This window comes from Paroedura picta, chromosome 3 (genome assembly GCF_049243985.1).
Source record: "Paroedura picta isolate Pp20150507F chromosome 3, Ppicta_v3.0, whole genome shotgun sequence".
NCBI classification, from domain to species: domain Eukaryota; kingdom Metazoa; phylum Chordata; class Lepidosauria; order Squamata; family Gekkonidae; genus Paroedura; species Paroedura picta.
The window spans coordinates 169,471,669-169,494,554 of NC_135371.1; the positions used below are offsets into that span (position 1 = coordinate 169,471,669).

General features: G+C 49.1%; 1 protein-coding gene across 5 annotated transcripts in view; it reads left to right on the forward strand.

Moving 5' to 3' along the window:
* Window positions 1-20,062, forward strand: part of ELK1 (ETS transcription factor ELK1) — a 33,541-nt gene extending 13,479 nt beyond the window's left edge. For 3 of the 5 annotated variants that reach the window (XM_077329421.1, XM_077329423.1, XM_077329422.1), the window contains exons 4-6: window positions 678-1,076; window positions 6,158-6,259; window positions 7,706-17,127. In XM_077329421.1, coding sequence (XP_077185536.1) covers window positions 678-1,076; window positions 6,158-6,259; window positions 7,706-7,804 — 600 coding nt within the window. In that variant the 3' untranslated portion in view covers window positions 7,805-17,127. Of the gene's footprint in view, window positions 1-677; window positions 1,077-6,157; window positions 6,260-7,705; window positions 17,128-17,166 lie in introns of those variants that run through there. The other 2 variants (XR_013229655.1, XR_013229656.1) reach the window with 2 other exon arrangements.
* Window positions 20,063-22,886: the final 2,824 nt, after the last annotated feature.

Below are 22,886 nucleotides of genomic sequence, written 5' to 3' on the forward strand. Positions count from 1 at the left end.
TAAAGCCAATGCATACATGCATACCAACACTGCCACTGACAAGACATGTTTTGGTGTTACCACCTTTATCAATGGTCAGGCATCAAATAAAACCAGCGTACATAAAATACAATAAACACAAGAATTGTTACATACAATGATATATTCTCAGGACACTATGGACATCTGAAAGGAAAAAAGAAGGAAAGTTGTGTTAATGACAGCATGCTATACATCAATTAGGGAAACTTTAAAAAAACTTATAAACTTAGAATCATAGTGTTGGAAAGGACCTCTTGGGTCATCTAGTCCAACCCCCAACATAATTCAGGACACTCACAACCCTCTCGCTCATCCACTGTCACCTGCCACCCCCTTGCGCCTTCACAGAATCAGCCTCTCCGTCAGATGGCTCTCCAGCCTCTGTTTAGAAATCCCCAAAGATGGAGAACCCACCCGACATTTTACTTACTAGTCAATTCTGTGGACCAAAAAGCCAGATAAAACTATTTGAGACCTCTAATCTTTCAAAATCAGGCCCTTTTGGGTGGTATATCTATGAACATACAAACTACTTTTTTTTTTACTGTATTTTGGTTCATGCAGCATGTTAGCCAAAGTTGTGGCAGCTGTGCTTTGCTTGACTGATGTTCTGGGGACCTCCCACCCACCCCTTTCCCCCCACCCTTCTCTTCCAGGTCATCGTCGAGCCCACCTCCCTGGAGACATCTCCTCTCGAAGAGAAGGTGCTGGTGAAGGTCGAGGAGGAAAACCTGGACCTGGAGGAGGAGGCCTCTGCCCTGCTTGTTCTGATGGACGCCGCGGAGAAAGAAGAGGTGGCGCCCCCGGAAAAGGCCTCCTTGGGGACCGAGCTGGCCATGGAGGGGCCCAGGCTGTTGAAGGAGGAAGCCCCGTCGCCCAACCCGGTGGTCGTCTCTGTCGAGGGACAGCCCCAGAAGGGGAAGAAGCCCAAAGTCCTGGAGCTGCCGTCGTTGCCCACCCAGGAGAAAGTGAACGCTGCTGTGAACAGCCTCTTGGCACCTGGCGGGACGGGGAGCACCCTGACGCCCACCACGGTTATTTCTTCCCATGCGTTGGTGAGGCTATATTTGACCCTGAGGCCTGGTCGACTGCTTCAGGAATGCCATTTACAATAAAAATCTAATATTTTTTTTTAGTTCTACCCTGCCCTTCCACATGGCTGAGGCCAGGGTTGAGGCCACAGGGTTGAGGCCACATGGTTAAGGTCTGTGGCTGAGGCTAGAGTTGAGGCCACATGGTTGAGGTTTATGATTGAGGCCAGGGTTGAGACCACATGGTTGAGGTCTATGGCTGAGGCCACATGGTTGAGGTCTATGGTTGAGGCTAGAGTTGAGGCCACATGGTTGAGGTTTATGATTGAGGCCAGGGTTGAGGCCACATGGTTGAGGTCTATGGTTGAGGCTAGAGTTGAGGCCACATGGTTGAGGTTTATGATTGAGGCCAGGGTTGAGGCCACATGGTTGAGGCTAGAGTTGAGGCCACATGGTTGAGGCCAGGGTTGAGACCACATGGTTGAGGTCTATGGCTGAGGCTAGAGTTGAGGCCACATGGTTGAGGTTTATGATTGAGGCCAGGGTTGAGGCCACATGGTTGAGTTCTATGGTTGAGGCTAGAGTTGAGGCCACATGGTTGAGGTTTATGATTGAGGCCAGGGTTGAGACCACATGGTTGAGGTCTATGGTTGAGGCCACATGGTTGAGGCCAGGGTTGAGACCACATGGTTGAGGTCTATGGCTGAGGCTAGAGTTGAGGCCACATGGTTGAGGTTTATGATTGAGGCCAGGGTTGAGACCACATGGTTGAGTTCTATGGTTGAGGCTAGAGTTGAGGCCACATGGTTGAGGTTTATGATTGAGGCCAGGGTTGAGACCACATGGTTGAGGTCTATGGTTGAGGCCACATGGTTGAGGTCTATGGTTGAGGCCAGAGTTGAGGCCACATGGTTGAGGTCTATGGTTGAGGCCTCATGGCTGAGGCCACATGGTTGAGGTCTATGGTTGAGGCCAGGGTTGAGACCACATGGTTGAGGTCTATGGTTGAGGCCAGGGTGAAAAGAAGATCTGTGGGCCCCCCCAAAGGAGGAGCAAGGAGGAGAGGTACTCCACCATGTTTTATATATGGCGGCCCGCTGTTTCTCCTGGGCCCCAGCGGGGTAGGTGGGGGGCTGGTTTGCCGTCATGTTCTTGTCAGACTGTATTTTATTAACGACTGTGTTTTAGGGGGATTTTTAGGGGATTGTATTTATTTTAGTCTTGTAACCTGCCACGAGCTGGCTCTGCCAAGAGTGGGAAGCAATGAATTCAAATCATCATAATAAATTCAAATAATTGTTCAGGGGGGGAAGCAATATATAAAACGTACAGTTGAAAATCTAAAAAGATTAACATTTTCCTGATACCCCCAGCTGAAATTTCTGCAGAAAGGGTTTTCTATGGAGACGATCTTCCAACTCACTCCTCCAGCAGTGAGGCCTGACTTTATTGGTGGGTGTTATTCTAGGCCTCAGCCATAAGCCTGGCGGAAGAGCTGCATCTTGGAACTGATTGAGGTCCCGCAGGGCCCTGGACTCTCTTGGGAGGACATTCCACCCGGCCGTGGCCGAAACGGCACTGTCCTTGGTCCACCCGGCCGTGGCCGAAAAGGCCCTGTCCCGGCCCAAAAGAGGAGAAGGCTTCTCCTCTTTTGGGCCGGGGACTCTGAACAGATGTTGTTCCACAGACTGTAGTGCTCTTGGGGGATTATTTATTTATTATATTTATATACCGCCCTCCCCTGAGGCTCAGGCTGGTTTACATGGAACTGGAATAAAAACAGTACAAATAACATGATAAATTGAACAGTAGTGAAGGAGTCATAACAGGAGAACAGTAACATAATGGAACAAACATGGTGAGAACATTCAATTTTAACTGTCACGTACTGACCACCCCGTAGGATGGACATGTCGGTGGTGGTTCACATGGGGAGGGGGGGGTTCAGGGGCCAATGGGATTGAATTCAGGTCAACCTCAATCAAAAGCCTGGCGGAAGAGCTTCCTTCTGCAGGCCCTGCGGAACTGTTTAAGCTCTGCTAGGGCTCTGATCTCTTCCGGGAGCTTGTTCCACTAGGTGGGGGCCAGGATGGAGAAAGCTCTGGCCCTGGTTGAAGTCAGGCGAGCTTCCCTGGGGCCAGGGGTCATTGTAGAAGAGCGTAAGGCTCTCTGAGGGGTGTAGGCAGAGACGCGATCCCTTAGGTACACTGGAGGATGCGGTCCTGTAGGTACGCTGATTCATTTAGAGGTAACGACACCCCACTTTTCTCCCCAACAGGGACCGCTCTTCCATTTTATCCCGTGAACAAGAACCCTGTGATTTAGTCTAGACCAGGGGTAGTCAAACTGCGGCCCTCCAGATGTCCATGGACTACAATTCCCAGGAGCCCCTGCCAGCGTTCGCTGGCAGGGGCTCATGGGAATTGTAGTCCATGGACATCTGGTGGGCCGCAGTTTGACTACCCCTGGTCTAGACAGAGAGAACAACCGGCCCAAGTTAACCATTTGTGACACAGGTTGGATTCGAACGTGGGTCTCCAAGAAACGATGCAGGCGTCCCATGTCGGATGTCCCTTTTTGTTAGGGGTCGTGCTTGATTTGATGTTTAAACTCCTCTCCACCCTCAAACACCAAGTTTTGTTTCTATTTAATCTGTCTGTTTAAGGCACCCGCTAGCTATGTTTCTTCCTTGTGGAATGCAAGGAAGCTTCCAACGTATTTAAAGCCATAATTATAAAGGCACATAAAAACCCACAACGGAAAGACACCAGTTAGGACTGCTAATAAATAGTTTAGTCAAAAGCAATCCTAAATGAAACTGTCTTTCTAAACTGTGTTTATATGCCGCCTCTCGCCACCAGCTGGTCTCGAGGCAGCTAAACAATTAAAACATTCAAATCTCATTTTTAAAACATATAACACAAATAAAAGTGAAGAATAGCCCGCGTAGCAAACCCAACCCAACTAAAAGCCAAGCGGGAGAGCTCTGTTTTGCAGACCATTGGGTTTTAGGTAAGTCCTGTAGGGCTCACAGATCATCCAACAGCTGGTTCCACCATAGAATAGAATCATAGAATTGGAAGGGGCCACACAGGCCATCTAGTCCAACCCCCTGCTCAATGCAGGATCGGCCCTAAGCATCCTAAAAGCATCCAAGAAAAGTGTGTATCCAACCTTTGCTTGAAGACTGCCAGCGAGGGGGAGCTCACCACCTCCTTAGGCAGCCTATTCCACTGCTGAACTACTCTGACTGTGAACATTTTTTTCCAGGATGGGGCCACCACAAAGAAGGCCTTCATCCTGCCGGATGCCAGCCAAACTTCCCAAGGGCCAGGCTCTGCAAATAAATTGCAAGTCAAACAACACAAATTTCAAGTGGGAACATGTCGGAAGTGGTGGTCTGCCAGGGACAGAAGTCCTAGACTCTTTAGGTTTTCAAGGTGATCGCCAGCACCGTGAGAACTTGATCCGGAACACAGCCAGCAGCTGTTTCAAGACCGAATATACATAATGGTGGGGCTACCACTGAAAAGGCCCTGTCTTGTGTACCCAACTATATAACAATTCCAAACGTAGATCACTAGGCTGGCAACGGCGAGCTTCTGTGCCAAATCTGCCTTTTGCGTGCGGGTGGAGAGATGGGTCTCAAGATTTTCTCTAGCCATGCGTTTTTTATTGGTTCGTTTGGAACAGTTGTCTGCCAGCTTTGCAGAAAGGTGGCTCACAAAGCAAAATTACAGTATTTGCTGGCCTATAAGACTACTTTTCCCCCCTGAAAAACATGCCTCCAAGTGGGGGGGTCGTCCTATACGCCAGGTGCACTTCATGTAACAAACTCTATATTTTGAGTGGAAATGTTGGGGGGTGTCTTATACGCCCAGTCTTGTTGTTGTTGTTATGTGCGAAGTCGTGTCCGACCCATCGCGACCCCATGATCCTCCAGGCCTTCCTGTCCTCTACCATTCCCCGGAGTCCATTTAAGTTTGCACCCACTGCTTCAGTGACTCCATCCAGCCACCTCATTCTCTGTTGTCCCCTTCTTCTTTTGCCCTCAATCGCTCCCAGCATTAGGCTCTTCTCCAGGGAGTCCTTCCTTCTCATGAGGTGGCCAAAGTATTTGAATTTCATCTTCAGGATCTGGCCTTCTAAAGAGCAGGCAGGGTTGATTTCCTCTAGGACTGACCGGTTTGTTCGCCTTGCAGTCCAAGGGACTCGCAAGAGTCTTCTCCAGCACCAGAGTTCAACAGTCTCAATTCTTTGACGCTCGGCCTTCCTTATGGTCCAACTTTCGCAGCCATACATTGCAACTGGGAATACCATAGCCTTGACTAAACGTACTTTTGTTGGCAGGGTGATGTCTCTGCTTTTTAGGATGCTGTCTAGAATTGCAATAGCTTTCCTCCCAAGGAGCAAGCGTCTTTTAATTTCTTTGCTGCAGTCCCCATCTGCAGTGATCTTGGAGCCCAGGGAAATAAAATCTGTCACTATCTCAATTTCTTCCCCATCTATTTGCCAGGAATTGAGAGGGCCGCATGCCATGATCTTCGTTTTCTTGATGCTGAGTTTCAAGCCAACTTTTGCACTCTCCTCCTTCACCTGCATCAACAGGCTCTTTAGTTCCTCTTCACTTTCTGCCATTAGAGTGGTAATGTTTAAAAAGAGACTCACTTCCATCCAGCATTTTAAAAAAACCCAAGCCAGAATAAAAACATAGACCATAATGGCAGACCGCTGACACCTTAATAGTTTCAAGGCTAAAATCGTGTTTAAAAAACCCCAATCCTCTACTAAAAAGTCCGGGTGAACGAAAACATGGTATCCTGGGGCCTAAAAGAAAGCAAAGCAGATGGTAGGCGAGCATCAAAAGGAAGCGCAGTCTGTAAGTAAGGGGCCACTACTGAAAAAGCCCTGTCACCGCTTGCCACCTGCCCAGGATGGCCAATCACCTTGCTGGAGGTTAATCTAAACTTCTTCCTTCTTGCAGTTAGAAAGGAGGGGGGGAGGAACCAAAAGGGTGCCCTCTTGAGGCTCGGTCTGGAGCCCCTGGGGCGTGTATTTGTTTTCTTCCTCTCCCAGGTCTGACATGCCTTTTTATCTCTTTGCAGACCCCGGTCTTGCTTACCCCGAGTTCCCTGCCCCCCACTATTCATTTCTGGAGCACCCTGAGCCCCATTGCCCCACGGAGTCCTGCCAAGCTCTCTTTCCAGGTATGGTATGAGATCCGAGGGCCTGCAGAGCTCTGGAGATGGGGTTACTGGGAGAATTCTTGTTGGCTGTGGTCTGTCTGCAGAGGCAAGAGAAGGAGATCCGAGTTTGGGGGTGTGGGGGGGTGGACAGAGAGTCTGGGGCTGGATCGCAAAGGGGTTGTGATAAGACAGTGTGTCTTTGTAGTTCTGTGATCTGAATGGCCCAGGCCAGCCTGATGTAGCTAGATCTTGGACGCCGAACGCATATGAAATGGCCTTCTGGCTGAATCAGAACCTTGGTCCATCAAGGTCCAATTAAAGAGATTCAGTTCAGTCCAGTTAAAGAGATCTGTCTACTCAGACAGGCAGCGGCTGTCCAGGGTCTCACCCACTGCCGGAAAGCAGAACGGCAACAGGGCGCTTTCACCTGTGCTGAATAATGCAGTTCCAATTCATGGGGGGCTTTGGACAGCTTGCTAAGAAGTGTCATGTTGACCGTCCTCCCCTCCTGAAATAGCCAATGATGGTCTGGAAAGGGGTGGGAAGGGGAGGGGCCCCAGGTGGGCATGTGCACAGCACTGCTTCCCTTCCATATTCTGCACCATCGTGCCACTTCTGGGCTTTCTCGAAGCCTGTTGAATGTTTTCAGGGGTTTCTCAACATTAAAAAAGTCGACAAAGGCTGCTATAGAGGTACGTCAATTACAAAATTTTAATAGCCCCTAATTGCCCTTTGGTGGAGGAGGAAACGGTGGCTTCAGGGAACAGAGGCAAGGGCAGGGCAGGGCAAACGGCCACATGGAGCTCACACAGCCCTTGCACATGCATCTGCGTTCTCAGCGGTGGTGACGGAAGGAACACAGAAAAGTAGCTGCCAAGTGTAGCCAGGGGTACTCCCTCCTGACAAGGGATATTAGTCGTTTAAAAGCCACTTCCGACGGTTAGGGGAAGCGGGGGGGGGGCGCTAGAAACAAGTCCGCATGGAAACACAGCAGGAAATGAAGCTTCCTCAGTGCCAGTCTTTCCTTTGAAAGCCGCCTAACCCAAATGAGCACATGCAAGCAAATTAATGTGTCTCTGGGTGTCGAACTGGGGATTTGGCATGCGCGTGCGTGAATAATGCACAGAACTGGGAAGCGGCAGGAAAGGAGAGCTGTGGAGAGGGATGAGGCAGACTGGGGCTAGGATCTGCGAGGAATGCTGCGTGGGATTTGACCAGCATCAATGGGGGTGGGGGGTGTCTATGTGACAGTGCCACGATGTATCATTTGATGAATATAATAAACACCTAGGGGAAAGCCACAAAAAGAAGAGGGAGGAGTTTGACTGGAGAAGCGGAGGAACGAGAAGGGATTAACTCCCACCTATTTGGGCTGTCAAGAAACTCCAGGGTTTCACAAAACCCTGGTTGATTTTAGGGTTTTGGTTCTCTCAGTTCCCTGTTTCTCTCTCTCTCTCTTCCTTCCAGTTTCCCAGCAACTCCAGCTCTCAAGTTCACATTCCCTCGCTCAGTGTCGACGGACTTTCCACCCCTGTCGTCCTTTCTCCGGGCCCCCAGAAGCCATAACCTGCCCTCTCCACACCTCTGTTATCTCTCGTTGCTTCTGCCAATGAAACGGCTTCAGTTCCTTTCCAAGAAGCCCGGATTAAACATCTCCGTGTCTCTTCGTTGACTGGAAGATCCCTTTGGCAAAGCGGGGACTGCCGCCCTCCTCGAGGGGTGGAAGTGACACAGCAGCGGAAGGGTTCACTCGCTTGGAAGTGCCGGGATTTCCCACGAAGCCGGAACGGAGTCTCCCGGACGCCAAGATGTCCACTCGCTGCACCTGCCAGCTTCTGAGAAGTTTGATATGGCCCTCCGATACCTCATTTGGGGCAAAGGGGATATATATCCTCGTTTATTTGGTCCCCTTTCTGCTTTAAGGGGTTGTCCATGTTGACTTTTGATGGGGCAGGGTGGGGGCACCCTCCTTCTTGGTATTCCTTCTCCTTTTAAGGGAGATGATTTGGGGGGTTCATGGTCCAAGGTCAAGAGGAACCACCTTCTTCTTCAACCCTCTACGATAAATCAGATCTCTTGTGTTTGTCACCTCATCTGAGATGTAATTAGGTCATCGAAGAGGGGTAGACTTTGCCAGTCTGGTTTGGTTTGGCTGTGTAGAGGGGATAGAAGCTGTATCGGCCATATTTATTTTGGCGGCGTGGTGGTGTCTGCCATGGCCAAGATGTCGGTGCGTAAGCCATGTTGGTTTGGGCTGGGTAGAGTAGACAGAAATTTCCGTCGTCGTGGTTTGGCCAGGTAGAGTAAACTGAGAAATTCCAGTCAGTGTGGTTTGAGGGCTGAATTTCAGCACCGGAATTGTCGGTTGTTGTCGAACGGCCAGGAGAAGGCACTGTTGACCATGGGTTGGATCCCATGGTGAGAAAGGGAAGGAAGATGTCCCCTTTAACCACCAAACAGGCTATGCTGGGAATTATGGAACCTGAGATAGAGTTACCGAGGAGGGTTATGAACCCATGTTTTTTCATGGCTAAACAGGATATCTCTATGGTTGATTGCTGATTTAGCATGATGTGGGAGGGGAGGAAAACTTGAACATTGTCTTCTGGGGGACCGGGTGGAAAGGAATACCGCCAGTCACGTTCAGCTTGGTCAGATGACTTAGCAGCGCCAGTTGTGTTGGTTTGGGCTGGACCACGTTGACCAGGTTTTCTTTGATTCATTGAGATAGGGGGGGACGTCGCTAAGTCTTCCTTGGGGATACGTCAGAGGTGCCAACAGCAGTGGAAGCTCTGGGTGTGTTGTCATTTTTTAAGATGTGCTTCCTGGAGGTCAGAGGTCACCGGTTCGTCATTGCGGAGACCAGAGAAGGGAAGCCCTTCCTATAAGGGGAACCTTCTCTCTTTGCAGAATGGTTTCCTTAATTTATTTCCTGACGATCAACGGTCACCGTAGGAATGACCAAAGGGGAAGTCCTTGACTATTTTCGTACAGCTCCATTTCTTCCCCCTTTATCCATTGGAGAAGTGTCAGACATTACTCCCATTCTTATGAGGAAACGTCATGTGCGGGTTGGTGTCCGGAAAGGAAATCCTACCACACAGATCTCTTCCACTTCACGAGCCACCCCAGAGGCAGCACTGACTCATTTCTACCTTGCGTCCCCTTCGTTTCCTACAACCCAAACCGGGGTCCTTTCCATGGAAACGGCGAAATGGAAATCCTGCCTCTTTTTACAGCTCTTAGCTTCTTTCCAGATATATGATAAGGGAATGTACAACCTAAACAAAAGGGCTGTGTCATAAGGGGTAGGTCAGTAGCTCACATTTCCAGAAGACGAGAATTTCCTCGCTCCTTGATTGTGGCACGTTCTATTTTTTTTTCTCGTTTTGGTGGGATTTTCCGGTAAGTCCTTATTGGATGCTGCGGAAGACTTTGGAAATGTCACCCAATTCCCGATCAGAATTCCCAGGGCCTTCTATTTTTTCACAGAGTCTATATATCGGTTTTATCTATTGTCAAGAGAGTCCTATTGAGAGAGAAAAGACGGCGTAGAGCTATATTTATCTTTTTTCGTCCGTCCATTTTTGATATCTATTTTTGAACCTGCGGGACATGGGGTGGGAGTGGGGGAAGGGGGTGCCTTTTAAAGGTTGGCAAGAAAGGGAAGCACACGGGGGAGAGTATTTTTCTGGTTTTTGAAGTGGGGGGGAAAAAACCTGTAGGGAATTTCTGCTATGACGAGACCTGTAAGGGGCGGATTAGTTCCTCGCTGAGGAGGAGAGCTTGCTCTGTCTCAAACTGCCATTCCAGGGAAATCTTGAATGTGTTCAAATGTTTTTTTCTTTTTACATGGAACAACTGGGGGGGGGGCTAGAGTTCCTGACTCGTGTGACGGGTGAACCAAGCCCTTGAAAATGCCCCCAAATCTTTGCCATTTAGGAGTTCCGTGGCAGATGGTCATCCGATGGCTCCTGTGGAAAGTGTACCTTGTGGGTAGAGAAATCGAAAGGCCGTGTTTTAAGAGGATTAAAGCAAGGATTTGAGCGGGGAAGAGGGGGGTTCTGCACTTGGGGGGACACGAGACGCGCCGGGGAAAAGAACTGTAGTGAGTATTAATAGGGTTGAACTAGATGTGATGGTGGCAGAGTCATGTTTTCGAGTTCACGTTTCTTCCCAAGAGTTACAATTCTTGTGTTCTGTTCCCTAAGCTGATATTTTTCAGAGCTTACGGTGACTGAAGTGAGCTCTGACGGGAGGAGAATCACGCTGGAGGACAGAAAGTCACTGGCAGGGGGAGCGGTTGACATCCATTTCACCTACGATGGGTCACCGGCTCTGAGTTGGGAAATTGCTGAAGATTTGGGGGTAGAACCTGGAGAGAACAGGGCTAGGAAAATGAGAGGAACCTCAGTGTTGTATAAATGCTATAGGCAGGGGTGGCCAAACTTTGGTTCTCCAGATGTCCACGGACTACAATTCCCATGAGCCCCTGCCAGCATGCTGGCAGTTTGAGCACCCCTGCTATAGGGTTTTCCCTCATTATCATTTCCCTTGTGTGTGAATTCCTGCAGTTGAAATCTGTAGGGAGATATGCTGGACACAAACCAGTATAATATCTAATTGACCAATAGGGGGAGCAAAAGATGTTCGGAATAGGAACAACCTCCCCCCCCTCCCCGAGAAACAGGAATATACAAGCGAGGAAAATTGAGAATGCAGAGTCGCTCAAAGTCTGTTCTCCAAAGCTTCCATCTTCTCCGGGGGATCTGATTTTTGTTGTAGCCAGGAGATCTTATAATTTTGGAAATTCTCCATCTGGAGACTGGCAAACCCTATCACCGATTCCACTGTCTTATTTTATTGGGCAGATCCGGGCTAAAACACAATCTGCCACCATCACCATCTAGTTGGGTCTCGATTCACACACTTCTGATTAAGAAGTAATCGAGACAGGGCATGATATTCCTTTAATTACTCAGTTGCCGTCGGGGTTGACTCTGTGTCTCTTCCTTCCATGTTGATTAGCCAGCTAGAACTGGACTTACGTTACCGGGAAGGGAAATTGAACTCAGATGATGGTTTTGGCCGGGCGGCGTTGCCAAGAGATTGTGAAAGCGGTCTGATGTTTTGTGCTTTAAAAAGCAAGCAATTTTATCCACAAAGACATGGTTACTTTTAATCATCCTTTTGTGTAGCATTTAATAGTAATAGCGACGATACCTTTTTTGCACTTCCACATTGCCTACTACTGGAAGAAATCTTCAAAGTGCTTTACAAGGGGGTGTTTTATTGACTTTTATTGACTAGGTTAGGTCCTTTGTGTAAACAGCAATCTGCAACTCAATCAGGTACAAACCATGAGTATTACCAATAGTGTAAAAATCGTGTGTGATTTGTGTATAAAAGTAAGTTGTGCTTTTAGAGCAAACTGTGAGTGCGCCGTGCATAAGCCATGGATATAATCATGAGCAAAACGTGGGAATCCCGGATCCGTTTTGTGACCGAGCCCCATTGTACACAACACGCGGGCGATACCGAAACCATTCGCTAAGTGTGAGCACGGGAAGCGTCAACTCCCGGCAAGACTTTGTGTAACCCACTAGTACATCATGAATAAGCGTGCGTGAACAGTAATGGACCTTCAGTGTGAGACTTTCCCCCATAAATAACTAGCTCTAGCCATCCTACATGCAAAACCATGAGTAAGCCATGAGTTAACAATCAGCAAGACTGCAATTGTTCTATGTAAACTGTAAGTGAAATATGGTTACACTTTGAGTACGCCATATGCAAACAATTAGTAGGCCACGCAAGCCATGATTGGCCTCCGGTCAAGCCGTGTGGAAAACCTACACAATGCTTAAACCATTTGAAGCCTGTTTGTATTCACCTCACTGGCTCCCCGCAGTGAAGGGCCGATTTGCACGTTACTCAACAGATGCATTCCGGGTATTCCCTGTAAGGAATGTAAGCCCCAGGCACGTATGGGGCTAAGAGACGTCTCCTTCCAAAAATTTGTTTTTCCGGGCCAAAAGAACCCTGGGAAACTTCTGTAAACACCTTCGGGGGAAACCGTCCTGATTTCTACGTGAGAAAGTACGAATCGTGTGGCCAAACTATGAATCGGGGAAAGCTTCTTTATTATATGAGCAAATCTTCAGCGATACGGTTATGGGTGTCCTGCATAGGGCAGAGGGTTGGACTAGATGACCCAGGAGGTCCCTTCCAACTCTGTGATTCTATTCATTCTAAGCAAAATTAATCCAGAGGAAATAATCCATGGACAAGTGTGTCTCCTTTAAGCAACTCTGAAAGCTGAACAAGGTTCCAGCAAGTCCTTATTTCCAAAGAGACGGCTCTCTGAAGGAGCCAAGCTCAAAATGGCTGTTTTAAATTTTCTTTCTTAAGCGTGCCTCCGTCCTTGGAACCTCATTCAGCCTTGGGCATTATTTCCGCTGGGTGAGTTTTGCTTAGAAGGGAGATGTGTTCGTATAATAAAGAGACTTTTTACTGACTCTTTTTTTACTTCCCTCCAATCGCCCACCCCAACAGAAAATCCCCGTTGAAAACGCCAATTATGTTTCTACGCTAGAAATGAGAAGGGCCACACCGGGGACACAGCTCAACGGAACTTGAAGGGAAGGTGCGGTTCTAAAGGTTTTCGTGTTTTAATGGTTATGTTTGTTATTAATTCTATAATTGCTTTTTATTGTTGCCCACCGCCCTGAGCCTGCATGGCAAGGCGGTATACAAATTAAACAAACACAATAATTGTGCTTCTCTAGACACAGATGCATATTTTGGCCACACGATCCGTTGTCTCTTTTGTTCGATCGTTTTTGTGTTCTCCTGTAGCAGGGGTGGCTAAACGGTGGCTCTCCAGAAGTCCATGGACTACAATTCCCATGAGCCCCTGCCGCCAAGCAAAGGCTCATGGGAACTGTAGTCCATAGACATCTGGAGAGCCGCTGTCTGGCCACCCCTGCCCATGAGGTAGTCATAAATTGGCTGAGACTCCTGTAGCAGGGGTGGCCAGACTGTGGCTCTCTAGATGTCTATGGACTACAATTCCCATGAGCCCCTGCCGACATGTAGTAGCAAGGGTTCATGGGAACTGTAGTCTGTCGACATCCGGAGAGCCGCCGTCTGGCCACCCCTGCCCATGAGGTAGTCATAAATTGGCTGAGACTCCTGTAGCAGGGGTGGCCAGACTGTGGCTCTCTAGATGTCTATGGACTACAATTCCCACGAGCCCCTGCCGACATGTGGTAGCATGGGCTCACGGGAACTGTAGTTGGAGATCTGGAGAGCCACCGTTTGGCCACCCCTGCTACAGGAGTCTCAGCCAAAATATGACTGCCTCATAGGCCAGGGGTGGCTAAACGGTGGCTCTCCAGATGTCCATGGACTACAATTCCCATGAGCCCCTGCCAGCAGGGGCTCATGGGAATTGTAGTCCATGGACATCTCTTGGCAACCGCTTTCCTATAGTGGTTTTTCTGATTTCTACATGTACAGGCCAGGAAAACAATCAAAGGGGCTGGTTGTGGAGGCTGCTGAAGCAATTTCCCAGCAGTCCAAGTTGGGCCTGCATATGCTTAAGACTTAATTTCCCAAGGAGGGAGCACTTAGTACCCGTCTGTATCGCGGGACCCCGCGGCAGCCCGTGAGCACTTTTAACGTGGGAATCGGCCCCTCCGAGCCTCTCTTTCTCTTGCCGGTGCCCGTGGGCTCGTCCCAGTTTTATTGAGAGCACCGAGCAGAGTAGCTTTACGAACTCTTAGCCTAGGGCGGACGGCCCCTTTCTGCGCTCCCCGTCCTGATCCTCTTGCTTCAGGGTTGATTGTTTGGAAGTCCCCGGGGGACTGGGGAGAGCAACGGGGACCGGCACGGCCGTCCTATGTGTCTTTTTTTTAATTTTTCCTTCCTCTTCAACTTGCGCAGCTTTTAAAAACTTTTTTGCGCTGGAGTGAAACTGTTTTTGTAGCCATATATTAGCACGGATTCACGTGACAAAGAAGGGATCCCCCACCCCCCCACCCCGAGGCGAGGGGGTGTTCAAGAGGAAATGGCCAAAGGAGAAGATTTAGAATAAAAATGGAGATCTGTAGCAGACCACATGCTTGTTTTCTGGGATGCATTCCTGCGTTCCATTGCCTCGTAAACGGAGGCCAGCTCAGCTGGATCAGTGGTGCCAAATTCCTTTACGCCAGGGGTGGCCAAACCACAGCTGTCCAGATGTCTACGGACTACAAGGACCACGAGTGGTGAGCCCGGTTTGATTCCTCCACAGGCAGTCAGCTGGGTGACCTTGGCCTAGAGAGCAGCTGCCGGTCCGAGCAGGCAATACTGATTCTGATGGACCAAAGGTCTGATCCAGTATAAGGTAGTTTCATATGTTCATGTGAGCCTCTGAAGATCCTTTAGGGCAGGGGTAGTCAACCTGAGGTCCTCCAGATGTCCATGGACTACAATTCCATTGAGCCCCTGCCAGCGTTTGCTGGCAGGGGCTCATGGCAATTGTAGTCCATGGACATCTGGAGGACCTCAGGTTGACTACCCCTGTTTTAGGACTATGCCTCCCATATGATGTTGGTGTTAGTTGTGAAGTCGTGTCCGACCCATCGCGACCCCATGGACAATGATCCTCCAGGCCTTCCTGTCCTCTACCATTCCCCGGAGTCCATTTAAGCTCGCACCGACTGCTTCAGTGACTCCATCCAGCCACCTCATTCTCTGTCGTCCCCTTCTTCTTTTGCCCTCAATCGCTCCCAGCATTAGGCTGTTCTCCAGGGAGTCCTTCCTTCTCATGAGGTGGCCAAAGTATTTGAGTTTCATCTTCAGGATCTGGCCTTCTAAGGAGCAGTCAGGGCTGATCTCCTCTAGGACTGACCGGTTTGTTTGCCTCGCAGTCCAAGGGACTCGCAAGAGTCTTCTCCAGCACTGTAGTTCAAAAGCCTCAATTCTTTGACGCTCAGCCTTCCTTATGGCCCAACTTTCACAGCCATATATATCACGGATTGAAAGCTAGGAGACAGCCAAGCAGGAGAGGGCTTCACAGTACCCCCTCTCCTCCTTCCTTTCCCTATCTCACTTTGGTTGCTTCCTTCCTCACCCTGTTTATGTTTTGTCCGCTCTGGTGAGCATCAGTCAGGATAAAGCCTGCGTCAGCCGATGCCAGAGTCGGATTAGAGCAGCTTCCTCGTGGGGAATTTGACCTGCTTGGAACATGACTCCCACCCCACCTCCCCCGGCAAGTCTGGGGAGCATCAAGGCAACGCTCCATCTTTAGGAATGGAAATCCCCAATGCCCAATTGCAGAACCTGAGTTCATTTGCAAATTCCGAACCATGGTCGCCCCAGGGTTGAATGGGAACATGGGATTCTTAGATGGCCACAGATGCGATTGTTATGCCCTTAAGCATTAGCCCCCTGCTTTAAACCAGCGGAGTACATTTTGCATTGTGCCTCTGCATCCCAACTCCCGTTTTTGAAATACCTCTCCCAGATTCATGCTGTGATGTAAGGCCTCAAGGATCTCCACTCCTGCTTAGCGGATGAAAGCCGCTTTGGCTTTTGCAAGTTTAAAGAATACCCTGGGAATTTTGTTTGTCTTTGAGGTTTTACTGGACTCTAGTCTTTTCGGCACCCTCATTTTCCTCGTTTGTAAATTCCTGCTTCTTTGGGGGCCTAGTTTGTGCCCCCTCTAGTGGCCGATTCGATATTACACAGATTTCTGTCCGGCACGTCGCCCTGCAGATTTAAATGGCATTTTAAAAATGCCGGATGTAAACTGGTGTGATATTGAATCGGCCACTAGAGGGAACGAAACACAGAACAGATGAGTTCATGCTGGCAGGGGCTCATGGTAATTGTAGTCCACGGACATCTAGAGATCCACAGTTGCCTACTTCTGTTCTTCGGAGAGGGGCTGTTTAGATATCTAAACAAACAAATAAAATTTAAAAGATGTAATTACAGGGAAGTTAAATGATACACAGGATCTTGGAAGCTGAACAGGGTCAGCCTTGACTAATATATGGATGGGAGACCTTCAGGGTTGTGACGCAGAGGTAGGCAGTGGCAAACTACCTCTGAACAGCTCTTACCTGGAAAACCCTACAGTAGGGGTAGTCAACCTGTGGTCCTCCAGATGTCCATGGACTACAATTCCCATGAGCCCCTGCCAGCATTTGCTGGCAGGGGCTCATGGGAATTGTAGTCCATGGACATCTGGAGGACCACAGGTTGACTACCCCTGCCCTACAGGGCTGCTATGACTTGACAGCAAAGAACAACCCCACCCCCAACACACACAAACACACGCACCAGTCTAGACTGTGAGTTTGAGATTTGGCATCACTGATCACAAGCATATTTTTTGCCGTGGCCAGCCCCTCTCTCTAGATGGGAGTTCTGCAGGGCTCCATTTTTGCCTTCCTCTCTTGAACACGCCTCTCTTTTATATTTTGGGGGGGGCTCTGCCAGTTTTGATGGGTCCGTGCTGTTCAGGATTTCTCTTTCTATCTCAGCGGCACTTGGGGGTCTTACGAAGCGCCACTTTAGCAGGGATTGGTTGGGACACACGGGAAGAGCAGGGCAAAATCCAGGGACTTGGACACTGTTGCCTGAAGTAGATTCTGTGCTGGTGATTATACCCCCCGCCCCCTTCCAGGTGGTTCCTGCAAGATGCTGAAGTAGATCTACTGTGGATTCCTAGTCCCTGATCTTTTCCTGTTTTAGCTTGGTTGTGGTCCCTGAGCGAGGGGTGACGGGGAACCGTCCCTCTCTGGTTACCTCTGCATTGGGGCTTGGATCCTGTTTTATTTTTTATGACGAATCTCTCTGGGATCCTGCCCTGTAAATAAATTTATTTTTCAACAAAATCCCTTTGATGGCTCGACTCTTTTCTTCTCTCTCTTCAGGGCTCCGCTGGCCTCTTGGGCTCCTCCCCTGTTGCTTCAACTGAGCTGATGTGTATTGGAGAAGCGTATTCTACTTTAAGGCCAATTTCCTTGCCGTGCTTGTAGGCATGGGCACCTCTACATGGACCTCTTTGGCTAACCCGAAGCCTAAGCCACGTTAGGCCCTTCTACGCTTACTGACTTCATTGGAAGTAGAGGAGTGTGACTCCACTTTGCACTGCATCGTTGATTTATTTTGGATTTACACCCGGTGGTGGAAAGGGGAAGAAAAACTGTAGTTAAGTCCAGGGCAAGCCTGGGGTCCATTCCGCACAAGTTTAATGTAGCAGGAGTGTGGCAAATTGTAATCGCTACTAATATGCAGTTATGCACGACGTCGTACACATTCTGCCACACTCCTGAAACCGATCCGCAAAAAGCGCTTCATTATAAATGGACAGGTGATGCTATCGACAGTTTACTTTGAGGGGAAAATGTTACCTAAATCGTCTCTGGTTGTGCAAATATTGCAAAAAGGTGTGTGTATGTGGAGAAAAAACACTGAAAGACTCTGCCTTCCATAACTTGCAGAAAAAACATGCATGTGCAGTAGCTCACAAGGGTTAGAAGATCCAGAATATAATCCTTGACATGTCAATGAGCATCAGGAATGCTGTGTATGGAAACCGATCAGTCGTCTTAGGTGGCGAGATTGGTAATGCTTTACTGGTGGGTCAATGTCCCTGTCAGTTGTTTCCCTTGACATTTTTCTCTTCTTCTTCTTCTTCTTCTTCTTCTTCTTCTTCTTCTTCTTCTTCTTCTTCTTCTTCTTCTTCTTCTACTTCTATTTATATTCTGCCTCCCCCTGGGGGCTCGTCTGACTCACTTGCTTCTCCCCTAACCAGAATACTCATCCTTTTGTTTTCCTCACCTGAGGAGATTTGTCCTTATAAGTGAGGCTATACCAGAAGGGAAGCAGGTCCTTACTCAACTCTCTCAATATTCTTTCCGCCCCCTGGAAAACAGCTACCCTTTACACCAAGAAATGTCACTTTTGGGACAAGAGGGTCTGCAGCAAAGAGTGGGAGAATTTGCCAGTAATGAGTAACTAGGCCCTTGGTAGAGCTGCCAACCAACCACCCCTGACTGGTTTTTGGTTGTTGTGCCCAGTACCATCTCTCCCCCACCCCCTCCTATGCTTTGCATTTTAGGTGAAAGGACAATCGACTACCGACTTTCACTTGCAGAACTTCAAAGACTTTGCTTCTTCCTGCAGGGCCCGTCCAGGAACTGGATATTTTTGGTTTCAAGGGTTGGCATCGGTAGCCGCGTCGATCTTCCTTTGAGTCTGGGAACGTCGTGCTCCTAAGCACATTTACTAGGAGGAAGTAAATCCTGTTAATTCTCAGAAGGTTTGTGCAGGAGGGACTTGCTGTATCTCGTAAGGCATGCTTCAGCGCACTGACTTCAATAGGACGGATAAATGTTCAAGGGAGGCCTTGGACCCTTCAGCTGAGCAGGTGGAATGAGAAAGGTCAAAGAGGTGTGGCAGAATGGCCTAGACTTCTGGTTCAAAGGGGAAGGCTGTACTCTGTGGGGGAGCAGCTGCTTTGTCCCAGGTTCAGTTCTCAGCACTTCTGTCCAACAGGATCAACGTGGTCGATGATGTGAAAGAACCTCCACCACAGACCCTAGTTCAGCCTTTCTCAACTTTTTTACCATTGGGAAACCCCGGAAACATTTATCATGAAACCTCAAAAGTGGTGCGATGGTGCTGGATATAATTGAGAAGCATAGCTGTGCACACGCCCACCTGGGGCTCCTCCCCTTCCCGGCCCATCATTGGCCATTTGGGGAGGTGGGGGAGGGCTAGAGAGCTAGTTTGGTGTCATGGTTAGGAGTGCGGAATTCTAATCTGTCATGCTGGGTTCAATTCTGCACTCCCCCACATGCAGCCTGCTGGGAGACCTTGGGCTCACCACGGCACTGATAGAGCTGTTCTGACTGAGCAGTGATATCAGGGCTCTCTCAGCCTCACCCACCTCACAGGGTGTCTGTTGTGGGGAGAGGAAAGGGAAGGCGACTGTAAGCCACTCTGAGACTCCTTCGGGTAGGGAAAAGCGGCATATAAGAACCAATTCTTCTTCTTCTTCTTCTTCTTCTTCTTCTTCTTCTTCTTCTTCTTCTTCTTCTTCTTCTTCTTCTTCTTCTTCTTCTTCTTCTTCTTCTTCTTCTTCTAGTGAAATGGTCTTTATTGCTCCAGATGCACAAGGACAATTTCATTCAAGCCATGGAAATACCTTTAAGCCTCCCCGTGTTATCGGCGGTGGGCCAAAGGAATGCAATGTCTGTGCTTGAGATGTTTTTTTGCATAGTGACCATATACTTAGCCACTGTAGAGGAAGTTGTAGGGACGCAGCTACAACACAATGCAGAACACTTCCTGTCTGGATCCGTGAGCAACTCAGACTAATTCCTTCGACAAAACCGATCCTGTCTTGGTTTCCAACCGGTGATCGGAATAGTAATTAAATCAGTTGTTGCCGAATGAAAAGCCCATTTCCGCACGATTTGTTCCACGAAGACGTTAGCACTTGATGACAAAAATAAGTTTGGCCTCATTCGATGGATTAGTTGCCTCGAGGGTCCTAATAAGAATATTTTTAACCACATCCGAATGCCGAATGGGATTGCTCGTAAGGAACAGAGTCCCATTTCAAATCTAATTGCCGAATCGGAGATCCATTTGGGAATTCCCAAGACGGTTTGGAGTGGAGGTAGCTGGTTTGCAGCCTCACGATCTTTAGCCATCACGGCACACCGTATCAGGTTGCAGGTAAGACCTCGGGATTGCGTAATTCGAGCAGTGCTGGAAAAGACTGTCCATTCTCTATAAAATAAAATTCAAGGAGACGAACAGAAGCTGAACCCCGCCTACTTGGGATTTAATCCCGGTTTTTTTTCTTACCGGCTGTTTCATTTACCGGACACGCGTGGCTCTCCCTGAAGCCCTCATCTCTTCTCTGGCCTACACTGCCCTACACTTGTGGACACCGCTGAAATTCTGGCAATCACAAATTGGCCACTGCAGGAGGAAGAGCCCACCACAAAATGTCAGACTATAAGGTTATCTATAAAGTCTACTTGAAGCTCTTCAATATTTATAAAAACACAACTTGTTCCACTTAATATTTCTGGTAAGGGCTTGGAGGAAGAGCTGGTCTCATGGCCCAAGTGCCACTCAGCGCTTAACACCCACTCAGGGCGGCTGTCCTGCCCCTGAGTGCCTCCTCCTCCAACCGGCTTGCCTGTCTGTCCAGCGGCCAGCCAATCGCCTTCCTTCCCTCACCCATGACCACCCCCTCCTTCCACTTCCCTCCGAGGCTCAGAGGCTGCAGATCCCTGCCGTATGAGAGCTACCCCTGCTGGTGAGTTCCCTAACAGCTGCTTGCAGTCTTTCCAGGTCCTGGAGGGAGGGGGAGGCCTTCCGCAGAGATCTTCCACTCCAGCTTCCTAATTTAGCACCCGGTGTATTCCTGAACACAATGGGCTTGGCCCCTAGTAAATACATAAATGAATACATTTCAGCCAGAAGCTCTTATAATCTGCACAGCCAATCAAAAGGCCTCCTGGGAAAAAGCCCCTCCCACTTTCTGAAGTAGGGTTGACAGGTCCAGGTTGGAAAACCGCTGGAGATTTGGGAGTGGACCCTGGAGATGACCAGAACGTCAGGGGGATACGGAAGAGTCCCCCCCTCCAAAGCATCCATTTTCTCCAGGGGGACTGATCTCTGTAGCTCAGAGATGAGCTGGAATTCCTACGGATCCTCAGATCCCACCTGGAGTCTGGCATCCCATTATGAAACTGCTTGGCAGGAGCTAAGATAGGTGTTGGGGGCTCCCTGATGGGGACCCCTGATTAACCTTAGGCTTCACTAGGACTCATAACCTTTTTTTCCGGTCAAAATCCCTCCTGAGCCACTGACAGAAAATCAATAGGTGCAGATCTTCCCGGCAGGCAGAGGACGTATCGGGGAGCGCTTCCCATGTTGAATTTCTGCTTGTCACGCACATTGCAGGGGGAAAGTTGGCCATTCTGAGCCTTCTGAGCAGGGTGGGTGGGAGGGTATTCCTCCCTGTCTGTTCCTCCAGAGGCTCATTAGCTCCTATACAACCTAAAAGAGTGCAAATTCACGGTTGCTCCTGCACTCCTTGCTTTGTTCTTTAATTCATGTAGATGTATTTTGAGTCTGGGCCCGTGTGGGCGGATGCCAAATTTGGCTGCAGAGGTGGAAAAAGCTGCCCCCCCCCCGAGTTCTCTCTCCTGGAAAACTCTTCTGCTAAAAGGACACTTTTGGGGGGAGCTGGTAGAGCATCCTGGCCAGACCCCTCCATACATATATATGATTAGGGGGCAGATTTTTGGAGTTGCCAACAGCGGACTGGGAAATTCCTGGAGTTGGGGGGAGGTGGAGTTTGGGGAGGGTGTAGGGGGCAGCTGGAGAGCTGGGATTACAATGGACTGGAGATCCGTTCACCCGGAGAAAATTGCCACTTTGGAAGGTGGCCTTTATCCCATTCAAGTCCCGCCACTCCTCAAACCCTGCTGTCTTCAGGATCCATCCACAAAAGTGCCAAGTATTTCCCAGCCCAGAGCTGGCAACGGAGGGTAGGATTTGGGAAGGGAATTCAGCAGGACGTCATGCCATCGAATCTGCCTGCCAAAGCAGCCAAGGAACAGATTTCTGTGTTCTAGAGATGAGCTGCAATTCTTGGAGGTCTCCATGCAATTCTTGGAGGTCTCCAGGCCCTTCCTTGAGGCTGGCAATGCTCATTGCTTCTCCCCCCCCCCAACTTGGAAGGACCCTATGCCAAGAACGTTCAAATAGCAGTGCTTCTGTAGTCTGCCTTTTGCACCTGGACTTCCAGCTGCCAACCTCCAGGCGGCACCTGGAGATCTCTCGCTATTACGGTGGATCTCCAGGCATTTCTCAACCCAAAGCTGGCGTCCCTACAGGGACTCAAAGCAGATTACTTAGTGCCTCAATATAATCAACAGGATCAGACAATGAAATTTGGATTTGGGTTGCAGAACCAACCAGGAGTCCAAAACCGAAGCAAGGCGTAACGTTTCATAGTGGGAGCCTCATTTCAGCAAGCTAATCCTTACACTTAGAGAGCCTACAGGACAAATGTAGACGGAGACCCAGGGAGGGATCAGAGAAAATGGCTCAGTTTCAGGAGTACTCCAGGCCCCACCTGGAGATTATACAAAAGGAGGGGGGAAATCCGTTATGTAAAGACTACAACACAATAAGAATCTGTACAATATGGATAAAAGCTTTATCCTGTGCTTTGAAAGCACAAACAAATTACAGTGATCTGGCAAAGAGATTGAGAAGCTCTACAGCCTTGCGGGGTAGATGGAGATAGAGCGTTCGTCTGTCTGGAGCAGCGGAAAAGAACGAGATCGGCATGGTGGGGCAAAAGGCAGAACTGAACTGAGAAACCTCCGGGGTGAAAAAAACAATGTATATACCATCATGAACAATGGATCTTCACGCCATGGGTCAGTTTTGGTTTAATTTCTGTAAAAGAACACTGGCATAATTTTATGGCTGGGGTCACCACAACATGTATCAAGGGGTCGCGACATTAGGAAGGTTGAGAACCACTGATCTAGATCATATTCACGTCCTAATGAACTGAAAGGGGGGAGGGGTTCCTATCTCTTTAGAAGGG